General features: G+C 41.2%; 1 protein-coding gene across 3 annotated transcripts in view; it reads left to right on the forward strand.

The window, feature by feature from the left end:
- Positions 1 to 14,700, forward strand: part of cyth3b (cytohesin 3b) — a 39,087-nt gene that overhangs the window by 9,459 nt on the left and 14,928 nt on the right. The window contains exons 1-2 of one of the 3 annotated variants that reach the window (XM_061065807.1): positions 5,618 to 5,784; positions 14,308 to 14,390. In XM_061065807.1, the coding sequence (XP_060921790.1) occupies positions 5,742 to 5,784; positions 14,308 to 14,390 (126 nt within the window). In that variant the 5' untranslated portion in view covers positions 5,618 to 5,741. Of the gene's footprint in view, positions 1 to 5,617; positions 5,814 to 14,307; positions 14,391 to 14,700 lie in introns of those variants that run through there. The other 2 variants (XM_061065808.1, XM_061065809.1) reach the window with 2 other exon arrangements.

Consider the following 14,700-nt stretch of genomic DNA (forward strand, 5'->3'; position numbering starts at 1 on the left):
CCCAGTCAGAGGCAAGCCTTGCATTCAAACAAACGTATTGTGCTTACTTCTATGCATTGAGTGTATATGAAGTGCAGAAAACTGTAGTTCCCCGAGTATCCACTTGAGGCCTGCCCCCAAAAACAAAGGACTCCCCATTAGGTTGTATCTTTAGATGGCCATTTTTTCCTGAACATATTTACAGCCTGGTTCAACCTGTTCTCTACAGCTCATTTCCTTTTAAAAACTGTTTTGGGGTTGATTTAAAAAAAACAACAACATCTGTATTGATTACACTTAGGCATTTAAGAGTTATAAATAAATCTGCATAATAAGCATAGCTAAGATAACTTTTAGGTGTGCGTGTTGTAGCTGTTTTCCAGGAGGCTCCACCTCTTTACCTGTTTTTTTATTGATTGAAAGTTAGTGTGAGACTGCTGTTGGCTTCAAACCACCTCTGTGGAAACTACATGGTGACATCGCTGGGATTACGTCCATGTTTTTCTGTAGTAAATTAAAGTAGTAGGACATGTATGTGCTCTGACATCATGACACCCCTGCATAAGTGACAGCCCCCTTTGGCCACCCCAGTTAAAAAAAATTGGATGAAAAGAGTTGATATTCAAATGTTTGACACAGACAACTCTTTAAAGTCTCATTAAAATGTTTGTGAAGAGGATACTGAACATCAACATATCTGCACAGTCTTCATCTTCATAACTTCATCATCATATTTCCCTCCTTCATTCCTGTTGTAACACTCCCGTCAGCTGTAAGCTAAAGAGGATTTCTGAAGAATTTAGTGTTGTAATGAAATAATTAAAGGGCTACTACCACATGAAAACCTTTTGACAAGATTGCACACAGTTACAAGAAGTTTCCAAACATGCTTAAAGAAGTTCAGGATTAAGCATTTCGATCGTCTTTAATTAATTCTGTTTATATTCTTAAGGGAATGTTCTCTTTGATACTTTCTTGTGTTACATCTTGAAGGTTTTTTCAGGTGATGGTTCAACCTCTGGTTCCTATTCTGTCACATGAACTTTCTCTGATCATGTGACAGGCAGGACAGAACCTGATTAGACAAAGGTCCTTACCAAGTCTAAATGACTTCCATTTGAACTAATATATCATAGCATACACTTTAAAAGGAGCATGATTCTTTTAAAATCACCCTTTTAATGATCATCTAGGGGAAATAGCCAATTACAGTTAACCAGACTCTCTTTGTATACATACCTTTCACCCTGAAAACTTTGGTGAAGTTAGAATATTTAGAAGAAAGGGTTAAATAAACCCAGCAAGTATTTTCCCCCATTATGGCTCCGCCTAAAAGATAATCCCTTCAGTGTGTAGCAGACTTTCATCGACTTCTTTGAGGAAAACGAAAGTGTTCAGTTCTGTGGAAAAGATTTAAAAATCCAGACTGGATGTTTACTTCTAATCAGCACTCGATGCTTAATCTGGGTAAAACCCCTTAACACAGAGCCATGGAAAGATTGATGGCCTGACCTGAACCACCCACATATTTAGTGTAATAAAGAAAGCCTGGCTCAGGTTTTTAACTCTGTTATGAACTCCTTTCCTCTCTCTCCTTCTCCTCCTCCTCACACGCCTCCTCTCCTTCCGACTGTCTTTGAATCTCTAAAGCAGAAGTGGAGTCCAATGAAGCAGCTGGATCGTCTCTGCAACTCCTTTCCTCTTTGTCTTTGTCTCTTGAGCATCTCTGTTTTCCACCAAAACCTGATATAAACAGTCCGTACTGACGCCTCCTCTGTCATGTGAAAATTCTGGCCTCCGTACAGGACTGTGGGCCGCTGAGACACTGCAGATATGTCCTGACTGAGTGAGTGCTAGGGTCCTAAAAGAGACGCTGACCACTGTGTCCTGACATAGTAAACGCTCATACTTGAGTCCCCTGATTTGTCATTTTGACGCATTTTATTTTTTCATTTCGAGGTAACAACTCAATCATCAAAATTGCAGCACGTTGCAAACTCCTGCACACTTAGATAGCACAAAAAAACATTGGCAACGATTCAGTACCAAAACAACAGTGTGATATATAGATGTCGTTTTTTTAAGTTCCTCTTCCGTATACCCCCCATCATCAGAATATCAGAGATTGTATTGTTTTAAAACTCATACAAAACGTACTGAACATTTTTCACAACCATACAGTGTTGTCAACTGCTTTGCATGATCATCCTGTGATCAGTGGTGCATGCTGGTAGAGAAAGGTGACATTGTGTGGAGTGCTGTTATCATTAAAGCAATGGGGAAGCTGTCATCCCAACAGATCTGAAGTTACACCTGGTGCACAAGAAATACTTCAGGGCTTGATTCTGCCCCACACATGCAAGCTTTTTTTAGTCGTCGTCGTATTGCGTGAAGGCTGAATCCATGCTCATAAGAAATATTTTGTCTAGACAGTGTGTGAAATTTAAAAAAACAACGTTATGTAAAAAAGGTAGGAAGAGAAAACAGAGCAGGGATAAGATCTGTCTGACGCATACCTTAATGCCTGATGTCAAACTACAGATTGTGTTAATCAGGGAAAATGTCGGCTGTCAAGATCAACATCTTCCATTTGAATCTCTTTGCTCTCTTTGTACAAAAAAACAAAACAAGCTACAGTCTGAGCAGGATATAGACTGAAAGATAAGACAGGAATATGTCTCATTTACTGCAGGCGACAGATGGAAGACAGACAGATGGTCTGATCCTTTATCAGTTGTAAAACATGCAAAACTGTGTTGACATCAGTTGCAGTCAAAATGCATTAAGTAAGAGCAATCCAGTGTGAGGAAATGACTCCTGAGGTAAGAGGAACAATCATAATGAAAGATCTCTGCACTTTGTTGAGCAAAGATAAAAACAAGAGATCCTGCTGCACTCGACTTATTTGTCTTGAGGATCGGGACCTGAGATGGCCCCCCATAAAAATGAACCAACCAGCGGCTGTGTTTGGAATCCAAAGTGAAGAGGAAGTGTTTCTTTTTGGAGTGAAATTTTGGCATACGCGGAAGATGTTCATGAATAAGTGACTCTGACTAGTGGGTTCTCTGTGAAGAGACCGTCTTGCTTCAAGGGATTGTGTTCGAGGGTCTTTGAGGCTTTGAAGAATCAAACGGCTGTGTTGTGTTTGATGTAACCTCTGATTTTTTTTTTGTTGTAATCTAATTTTCATAAAGGGGGAGTGTTGTGGATGTCTCTGCTGAGACGAGAACTGACAGCAAGTGATTGCAGCAGACTGAGGAAAATAAATTCTGTAGAGCGAACAAACCGTCTAAAGAGGGTTTTTTGATGACTCTCATTACTTAAATACAATCATGACTTTTTTCACAACTTATTTATTTTTGTTCCACATTCATCCAGATTGTCATGAGTGAAGTATGTGTTCACTGCAGGATATCCAACACTGTGATAACACAGCAGATCAGATAATGACCATAGAGTATATGTTGGACATCAGCTTATTAGTATGGTCATTGTGAGCGTGTTAGCATGCTAACATGGTCATCTGGCTCAGTGGTTCCCAACCTTCTTCCTTAGAGCCTCCCTCAAAAAGCTGTCAATTAATTGATGTCATGTGTTTGGCTGACTAAGTAGCCTGATAATTTTTAGCAAGGAAACAATATTTCTTGAACAGCTTTATAAAGACCTTTGTATAAATTATCCTGTCAGTGTTTTATCATTATTATTGATATGTGAAAAATCTAAATTTGACAACCTCAGAGCAGGCCGAGACTCACGCCCATCTTGAGATCTTTGGAGCCAATGATCTAGCTCAGAGATCCACTGCCTACAGGAAGCAAACTCTAAAATAACAGTACATATAAAGACTTGTTTTAAGTAATAAAAGATGGAGGTCATCCTTTAAAAGAGAACCACACATTTTCATTTAGGAGTGAATGGATACAGGCTTTGCTTGGTTTGGCTGGTAGATTCAATTCTAGTCTGGACATGTGTTTTACTGACAAAAGTTTTCACATTTTGGATGTGTGAGCATCACGAGGCGAATGGAGAAAGTAGCCCATTTTGAAGGTCCTGATTGATGAGATGGAAGACCTTTTTGGAAAATAGAGACGATAATAGATGAGGTCAATTCCCCAGATGTTCCTTTAGGAAAATCAAAAATAAGTCCTCCTTATCTGTAATTCATACTTCAGTGTATGGAGCTTGTTTCACTGTTTGTGGAAAGTTCATGAGTCACAACCTTTGAAGACAGTAAGAGCACATCATACATGTTAATACGTTTCCATTAAAGAGGGATGACTGTGAAATGCTGGAAGAGTGAATTTCAAAACAACAACAAAAACACTTAGTAAAGACAGACTGTATGAATAATGGATGTGGCCCAATGATGTCACCCACTGGTTTGGCTGCCTGCTTTTTGAAGCTGTGATCTTGGAAATCTTGCTAAAGGAGAGTGCTGGAGGGGTGTGAGGTGTTTTGGTAAATGCCAAGCTTTCAAAGCTACACAGTATATACCCGTCGCTTATTCATTATATTCTGAATGAGCCAATTGACCATCATCTTTCTCACAGAAAGAGATTCAACGAGGGTTGTTTATTTGTTGGATTCAAGAAGCTAAGATTGCTTGTGGGGACGTAGTGTACTCGCTGCCTGCACGCAGCAAAAACACAGAACAGCAGACAGAAATACAGTCCTCTCATCACCGCAGTCTTCTTTATGGGGAACGGCCAACAACAATCCAGTCACCCCATTAACAGGACCGCAGACTTCTTGTTAAACCACACAACAAGCCGTATTATTCATCCAGGAATGGCATTGCTAAATCCCCAAAAGGCTCCAACAACACAGACACAAATAAGAGGTCAGTGACTGTATTAGCTGAGTTGACACATAGTTGACGGTTAGAAGCTCCCACTTCTGTAAAAAGCCACCATGGCCCTATTTATGTGAAGCTTTTAGCATTCATAATGTGAAGGGGTAGTTGTTTAAAATCATACCTTATGCGGTTGTCATAGTTGGAAAAATGAGCTAGAGACCAAAACGTCTTTTGTACGAGGTCTTTAACGTGTTTAATTATACTTTAAAGTTGGTAATTTAATATGGGGCCTAATGGGAATTGACTCTCTTTTGGACCCAGCCTCTACTGGACACTTGAGGAACTGCAGCTTTTGGAACTTCCATGTTTGGCTCTTCCAGCCTCAATTTCCCAGTCCTTGATGTCGCATCTTGAAAGCTAACAGTTACATATACATTTTGGAGAGGAGTGACTACTTCTACAGCTTCATTAAAGTTTGGGTTAATGGCCTAATCTCTGCTGTTGTAGTTGCACCATTGTGCAGGCCGAAACCACCTCATCATGCAAAACGAAAAATCCAGATTCATGATGGATGAAGATGGATCTTTGAGTTTGATTTCTTTGTCAGGTGGTCTCATGCTTGACTTGTGTTTTCTCCAGGTGAAATATGTAGAGGAGCAGATGGAGCTCTGTGTGTAATGAGACTACAGGTGCTCAGAGAGCTGGTCGGACCAGACTGGGCGGTTGTAGTAGGAGGAATGTGGGCTATTTCCAAAGCTCGGTTGTCATCTGTCAAAGAGGCTGTCAGAATGTGTGTTTTTGCCTTGTGTGTGCATTCTTGAGAGCCGTGCGTAGGAGTAAAGCTGAAGGGGGAAACACAATTACTGCCTGTGCACCTACGAGCCACTACTAAAGCAGGGACAAAAGGTGCTAAAAGCTCTGACACTTGCAGCACTGACCATCGTAAGGAGACAACTCATCTGATGGCATGTCTGACATCACGGGAACTGGAGAGAGAAGGAGGCGATGTGGTATGTGTTTCACTCAGGAAATGACAAAAGTTTGGATTTGTCTTAAGATGTAGGTTCTGTATTTTTACCTGCAGCTCAGTGTGACATGGACTGAGTTTAATGTAAATGTAACCTTCAGGTTTTGTTTCCTTGGTCAGCGTGTCACAGGTTCTGACACACTCACCCGGCTTTCTTACATCACTCTTTATTCAGCCGGGTTTGCACAAACATGCACACCACAGTCTGGTGCTGGCTTGAGTGAGCTTGTGTAAGTGCTCCCTGATCAGCGCTGTGGTGAGAACGCTCTCTGCCCTCCTTGTTGTGTTTACCGGGTTGCTATTGTTACAGACAGACCAGCCCAGCGGTCCTAATCACTGCACACATCCCATCCATTGTTTCACTGTAAGCCTGCTGAAAATCAGGAAGCGTTACACTGGCGCTGTTTGCTGCTGATTTTCTGTCATCATTTCCATCAATAGTGTCACTCTGAAAGAGTAAAACAGGAAATCTTTTGAGTAAAGTGTTAACCCAAGAGTAAAGAAAAATGTGTTGAATTGATTTAAGATTTAAAATAAGGTTGCCTTAGGTCACAGCCTGTCTATAAGAGTACCAATAAAATACATATGTGTACTGTAAACTTAAAAACACACCGGATGAAGGATTAAGACGTGTTTCCACATGTAGTTACTACAGTTTAAAATTAATCTTGTCGTAGATTCTTTGGACATTTGGTCACAGAACAGCTTTAGGAAGCCAACGTTTTTGGAAAGGCCAGAAACCCATCTGATCATCCGCCCAGCAGACAGACTGTCAAATGTTTGAGCATTTGTTCTGTCGTCAAACGGCTCCATCAAACTGAAAGTGAAACTACAATCAGGATAGATTTATACTTTGTCAAACCAGATTAAGAACAATGCTCATAAAACCAAAGTATTGGTAAAATCACATTCAGTTGTAGTTTTGATTCCACTTTGAAAAGATGATTAAATACAGGACTCTAAATTAAAGTACTCCCTTCTTTCTTTCTCAATATTTCATGATTATTTTAGTGAAATAAGAGTTTATGTTAAAAGTTTACATCAAAATTGTGTTTGTTTGAGATGTAAGTGTCGCACATAACTTTCTATTTCATCACAAGCGGTTGTGAAAGCACAAATCCTCATATACACATTGTTATTAAGCAATATTGGTGCGTTCCTTTAAACTCTGCACTCGGATCTCGGAGCGAGGAATGACGTCACTCCAACGTCACGCCTAGTGGTTAATTTGCACGCCCCATGTATAGAGGCAGAGGCAGGCAGCCCAAGTTCGAATCTGCTCTGTGGCTCCTTTACTCTATCCACTGTCCTGTCTCTGTAAAAAAGTGTAGTGTGGTTTAGAGCTGCATGCCAAATTTTTAGCATGTTTTAAAAACATAAAAGACACAACAGTCACACTCAGTCGACTATCCTGTAAACAACACCAAACACAACAGGGTTATCAGTATGCAGAAGCATCTTCCCCTCTGCCCTTGATACCAAGGAGACTGGAAAGGCGACTGTCGAAGGCGTTTAGTCATTTGACTTTGTGATCTGCCAATAGAAGTCACGTCAGCCACATGAATCAGATCAGAATCTCTGCAGTGTCTCCAGAACTGTCTCAGGACCGAGGTCCTCCTGTCTGGACTAGGACTTGAACGAGTTACAGGTCATAATGTTTTATTCAAGACCTTAAGTGGCTCCCATTCTGCTGACTGAGGTTTCAAGGTTGATCCACGGATCAGAAAGCAGCTGTTAACGTGTTTCTTCAGCTCTCTGACAAATAATGTTGTTTGTGATAATCTACAGTAACAGAGATAGAGAGTCACTCCAACAAGAACCATTCTGCAGCATAAATGGACCTAAAACCTTTTTTTATCAGCGGTCTATGCATAATTTGCACGTGCTCTGTTTCCTTCTCTGACTGTCCACAGCAGGGTAAGTCATAAATAACAGTTCAAATGGAGTCATGAGACTTTACCACTAATTATATTTCACTACAGTAAGTACCCACCATAACCATAACTGTTGATGTCCTTCATACTGAGAGAAGTGATTCAATGAAAAATGACTTACTGTTCTGCTTTTGGTTCAAATTAATATACCAGCAAGGTCATGTGAGAGTCCAGAGAAACAATGATGGTGGGTTATTTTGATTTCTTTGCTTTGTTGGAGGTGTAGTTGACCTCTGAATCCTTGAAGGGTTTCAGGGTTTTACAAGCCACAGTAATGCCTCGTTTGTAGCTCCACATCTAACTGTTCATTGTGGCTCTCACTCCCTTAAATATTTAAAAATAATCCCCTTGGCCAAAACTTCCAAAACATCTGACCTGATCTGACATGTCTTGACCTCAGCACTAAGCTAGGTGACAAATATACATCTTATTTCCTGTTGATGCTTCACAATAAAAGCCACGCAGTAGTTTGCTAGTTGAATGCTTTTGATTTAAGCAGTTAAATAATTACAGATTGTATCCAATGATCAATAAACAGGTCCACTAAAGTAACTACAAATTACATTCATGCATCATATCCTGTGAGGTCCTGGAAAGGTTGTTGGAACAGCTTCATACATACTCTTTGTGTCTTACTAGCTAACGTAGGTTAGATATTCTACCCCCCCCCCCCCCCCCCCATGCTCTTTCTAAGATCTCTCTCAGATTTTCTGTCTTTCTACTTTCTCTTCTTGTGTGTTTTCTTTGCTGTTCTTTAATGTAAGCACCAGAAGCATTTGTTCTGTGTCTGTGAGGGCCGTTAGGGGCCATGTGGTAGGATAGGTAGAATCTGCGTGGTCACTACCTGGAGCTTGCATGAGCCTGGTTTCTATTAAAGGTGGCATCACTGTTTTGCCAACGGTAGGGACATTTCTGGGGAATTATTGGGATGAGGGGTGTCTTCTCTGAGCGCTTATCCTTTCATAATCCCTGACCTCTTTCTCTAACCCAGGTGATAACCTATCAGGCTACATCTGATGACGTAAAGAGATTTTAAACTGTTGATGAGATTCAGCAAGGGAGGCAAGAAACTCAAACTCAGTGACCTTTCCTTTGAAACAATTTGGACCATGAGTCCGTCTGAGAAAACTTGCGCACAGTGGCAGTCATTCATCCATGCATGGCTGACGACTGCTGGAGGGAAAGAAAAGCCTAAGCATGCAAGTTTGAACTATTATGATGATGTATTGATTGTTTCTGAAACAACAGCCCCTGAAGTCATAATAAGAAAAGGCAGAGTGGTGTTGCATTGGTAATCTATGTGGCCGTGCCTGGGGTTAAGGGTGGAGTGTTTGTATGTAACCTAATATGGATTATTCTTTAAGGAGGGCTGCTCTCTGTAGGAATAAACACACACAAACGCACACACAGACTTCTAGACTTTCATGCATAATGCATTAGAAGTCCACTCTCTGTACAGAAGTTGTTGTCTTCATAATGATATCAGATTTCCACTTGCAGCAAAACACACACAGCGGGGGAATTGTTACCCTAAACAGATTCCGTTTCCTCAGACAATCCGTCCCTTTCTCCGGTCCGTTCAAGCTCTTTCATCCAGAGTAGGAGGGATGGAGGACTTTTTTGCGCATTACAGACGTAGGTTGCCTGCAGGGTCTCTTTGCTCCACAATTGCTGCTTTATGAGGCCGCTCGACTGAAGCCAAGGAGAGGGAGCAAACGGAGGCACAGGGTGTGAAGATCTCTGGTGCGCCGGTGTCTGTTCCTGCATCACTACTAAGTCTTTCCAATTCTCTTCTTTCTGGCATTGAGAGCTTCATTTTGTGACTCACACAGACGTTTTTTTAATTATATCCATTTAAACACAACACAAGCTCCTCTGAGGGGCCATTACTGCACATTTATGCTGCATGGACATTTAAAAAAAACAGATTTTTTTATAAATTTAAGTTTACATTTTGATTTGCAGTCACAAATTGACCACAAGCTATAGAGCCTGAATTTAGTGGTACCTATGGAAAATTTCTCAAAATCGTTTTGTTTGCTGAGTCTATATTCACAACTTGAATACTTTTTCAAATAGTAGTTTGACCGTTTTATAATTAGATATATTTTCCAGGACTTCTGGTTTCCTTGAAAAGTTATCAATTTAGAGGCCATGACTTTCTTTTCTGTACACTTTTTCATCGGTCCAACCATAGACTGTATAAAATATGGACGCATCACCCATTGGTTTCTTAAGCTGAGTTTTGAAGTCCAAACAAGCTTCCTGTGAGTTCTCTCAGCACGCCCCTTATTATGCAAATGTTTGCCTAGATGTGAGTTATTAAAAAAAAAAAACCTGTACAGTGTGTGTCATAAAGGACATGAATTAATACTGCATTTGTTCCTTTTATATCAAGAGTTAAGAATTATGCATATTTATAGGTGTGACTGACGGTTGGATGCATTGAAGCTGTTTTCGAGGAGACTTAAGTCCGCACTCAGCTCCACTAGTGTTGGGCGATATGGCAAATTTGGATATTTTTTTGCCTAATGTCGATATCCGATATGACTCGATATTTATCGTATTAAAGTTTATAAATGTAGCCTATAAAACTGAATCTCCACTGTATACAAAAAAAGATCGCTGGCCCAGGAACATTACTTTTGATTCAAAAAATAACAGTCACCAATTTACTCTTGAACCATTCTGATGCAAAAGTAAATTACAACTTTTATTTAATTAATTGAGCTCTAATTATAAAAATATTGTGTATTTTTCTAATATTTATCTGCTCATGTTTATTCACCATGCTGGTAACTGTAAGAGTCTACTTAATCTGATATTAATATGAGGCTGTGATAGAGCTGGAATCTCTTCTTCTTTCTTCTCTGAGAAACTCTTCATCCTTAGATCTTTACTTTAGGAGCTCTCTTAAGGGCTAAGATGTTTTGTGAATAACTTTTATCTTTACCAGGATCTAGTCTTTAACTTTAACGTGTTCCAGCTCCTCCAGCTGTCTGTCACTGTGGCTGAAACTTTTTATCGTTCTGTTTTCGTCATGCCCTGCTGTCACTCTCGACTCTTCCTGTGATTGTTTTCCTTTGAATGCTGATTTTAGCTCGGTTTTTGTCGGGATCTGATGGTTTTAAAACCGTTTTACCAAACGTGTGTTTTGGTAGAGAAAACCTGCGCTTAAATCTGTGTGCGAGTGTACAATTCGAGTGTAGCGAGGGTGCTCGCGGGAGTGACAGAAGTGAAGCCGCCAGCTGAACGTGCAATCAGCTGGACTCTCTCAATCATTCATCCGGGCCAGCGGGCCAGTTATAATGTCCAGCCCTGCGTTATGTGCCCTTTTTTTGGAAGTAATTCGGCCTCGCTTGCATCTTTCTCTTTCTCCTCCATGTTGGTCGCTTACAAGAGCTAGGCTACTCAGCGGCAGGAGTGGAGTCTCCTCCGCCCTTTCGTCTCCGCGCAACAATCTCGTGGAGCAACGAAATATCGCGAGAAAATTTTTGAAGTAGTTTAAAAATCTATTATCTAGCATTAATTGAATATCGATCGAATCGAGCTTCACGATATATCGCCCAGCACTAAGCTCCACCTCTTTGTCGCTTTCTATATTGATCTAAAGTTAGTTAATCGTCGGGCTTCATAACGCCTCTTCAGACACAAATGGGTGACATCACTGCGACTACATCCATATTTTATACATCATATGGTTCCGATAAGTAGTCCCTAAGTAGTGTTCTGTCTGCTGGGCAGATGTAGTTTATTATCTACACCTCTATTGACCTGTACGATTTTTCTTAACTGCTGTCGAGCCAGTAAGAATCGCTTGTCAGAAAATATTCTGACAAATTAAGTGTAAGACATCAATCAAGTGCACAATGCTGGGTGACCACATTACAATCACACTTTTTCTACTTTTAAATCCTGTATATCAGGTTTACAGGTTTTATCTCCTTTCTCTGCCTTATTTTGTGTTTTGTATTGTAGAAGTTCTTGTAGAAACTGTGTGTGTGTGTGTGTGTGTGTGTGTGTGTGTGTGTGTGTGTGTGTGTGTGTGTGTGTGTGTGTGTGTGTGTGTGTGTGTGTGTGTGTGTGTGACAGATGATCAAACAGTTAAAAAAGCCATCCACACCCATCTGGATCCCCGCTCCGTTGACTGGCTGCTCTCCTGTGATAACATGAGCTCAAGGCCCTCAGAACGTTACAACCTAATGGTCCATGCTGCCTCTGTCACTTTGTCTCACAGAGCAAGACGGAGGAGAGGGATTGAGAGAGATGGAGGGTGTAGATAAAGAGGAAATAACTTCACTTTTTCTTTCCCTATTATTTACAGTCAGAGGGGGAAACAACGGGGATGGAAAAAAAAAATCGCAAAGCTGCTTAGTGCTATGATTCAGTCGGGGGGATTTGACTCCGCTCTCACCCCCACTTCAAGCAGTGTGGTGGAGGCGGACAAAGAGTGAGATAGAGGGGGAGTGTGTGTGCGTGAGTGTGTGTGTGTGTTTGCGTGCGCGCGAGAGAGCGAGAAACAGCGTAGGAGAAGCACAATCTGGTATAGCTCCATGTGAAAATGACCTACTTCCCGTCAGCCCACTCTCTATTGGATTGCTGTTTTCTGATGTGTGGAGGAGAGAGGGGGGGGGCGTGTCCTCCAAGGGTTCTAGGGGGGAAGAGGTTGACGTGGCATGGTTAAATGAACGATAAGTAGGTGGCTCTAAGGGGTCCCTCAGTGCAGAATAAAATAAATATCATGTGTGTGAAGTGTAGATTCTGCATGCATGGCTTATATAGTGTGTGTGTGTGTGTGTGTGTGTGTGTGTGTGTGTGTGTGTGTTCTCCTGTGTGTGCATCAAGTGTTTGTGTGCTCATGTAGTTAAACATGCATGCAGTGTGATGTGCCGCTCTCTCTCTCTCTCTTTCTGCAGTGTTAATTACACCTTACGAGTTCACTATCAGAGAGCCAATATTTGAGGGGGCCGGCCTCGGCAGATGTTCAGCGGCCGGTGTGTGTGTGTGTGTGTGTGTGTGTGTGTGTGTGTGTGTGTGTGTGTGTGTGTGTGTGTGTGTGTGTGTGTGTGTGTGTGTGTGTGTGTGTGTGTGTGTGTGTGTGTGTGTGTGTGTGTGTGTGTGTGTGTGTGTGTGTGTGTGTGTGTGTGTGTGTGTGTGTGTGTGTGTGTGTGTGTGTGTGTGTGTGTGTGTGTGTGTGTGTGTGTGTGTGTGTGTGTCAGTGTCAAACACACAGGATGTTATTCATGGCACTGATCTGCTTTTTAACAGGGACGTTTCTGTGGTTTTCATTTGGCTTGAAGAAAATTCTCGTGGGAAACTTCTTCCTCAAATGTGGCTTTTATCTAATCACAAACCTCCTCTGTGGTTTCAGTGTGTAAGACTGTGCTGTGTGGTCGGAAATTCCACTTCTTACACGGATTTTTCCAGCAAAAGAAATACCTGCACGTTCATATTTGAACATTTATACAAATACACACATAGAAAGAGATTTCATTTGACCTAAAGTTACCATGAAGCAGCTAGCTGAGCGCTAATTGTCTTGCATATTAAATAGTTTCCTGTAAACGCAGAAAGTGAGGGAGGGACTTGTTGCACATGTATATCGATTGATATTTACAACAGCCAATAACGCTGCAATCGAGGACATTCAAACACAAACTCAAAGACAACTCATACCTGCCAGTTCAAAGTTGTAGGTCCTGTGTGTCAAAGGGCGGGGATGTTTGCATCAAAGAAAGTGTTTCATTGGAAGAGATAGCAAACACACCTCAGGATGAGTCATCACTGTGTGGTTTCATTTAAGATTAAATTTATCACTAAAAAATAAACACTAACACTCATCAGAAATGGGAGCAAAATCTGCCCCCTTAAAAACAAAGACACGTATTTAAAAAACAAGGTACACATTCCTAGAAACACACCTGTATAAAAAGTGTCAAAGTGTTTATACTGTACACTGTATAAGTGTGAAGTATAAGAGGAAATGCTTGTGACACACGTGCAGTGATCTACGATCTGCTGACTGAGAAGAAGTTCAACTATTGGGGTCAAACACCTTCACCAGCTCCCTTCTTTTCTTCTCCTTTCCTTTCATCCAAACTGTGTGTAGGCCCTTGCATGGCTGTACACATACACAGGCCACCAGCACTGAGCAAACAGTTCCACAAGTCCAATGGGCCCGGCCGGGACGTTTGAGGCTCATACCACTTTAAGAAGAGGGAGTTTTTGAAAACAGGCTACCTGAATCATATGATTAAAAAACCTGTTTGATCTACCTTCACCTTAAATCCTGGAGCATATTGCTGTGACCTTTGACCTTATCTGAGAGCGATGATGATCTCCTGTGCGTTAGTGTACTAATGTAGGTCATGACTAATGTGTTCTGCTTGGATTCATTGAAGAGGTATGCACTGTCAGACTTAATCCCTGTGACTCTGACTGGCTGCTTGGAAGGTGAATTAATTTAATCCATCCACATAACTCTGCCCCTCCCTCTCTTCCACGCTCTCTCTCTCTCTCACACACACAGACACATGCTATTTCATTTTCCCCGTCTCTCTGTGTTTTTGCAGTACCTGAAGACCTGTCTTTGGAGGAAAGAGATGAGCTGTCGAACATACGGCGCAGGAAAAAAGAGCTTCTGGATGATATTGAAGTGAGTGATGGTGGAAAGAAAATATTTTTCTTGTTTGTTTTAATTGCAGAAAGTTATTCTAAGTGTTGCAAATGTTGGAGACATGTCTGATGCAATGCTGGACAATATTGCATTTTGGGAATTGACCCTTGATTTGATTGCTCCATGTGTGATATTTTTGCATGCACACACCATCCTAACACATATCTCTATGTTTCTATCAACTCACAACCTTAACTGTAAGAAACCCCTTCATCAGGATAATTAAAAAGTATGTAATTATCAGCAAAGGAACATCTTCCAAAGTGTTTCTCTGTTGGTGCAGAGCTCC

The sequence above is a fragment of the Labrus mixtus genome, chromosome 20, assembly GCF_963584025.1.
Source record: "Labrus mixtus chromosome 20, fLabMix1.1, whole genome shotgun sequence".
NCBI lineage: Eukaryota > Metazoa > Chordata > Actinopteri > Labriformes > Labridae > Labrus > Labrus mixtus.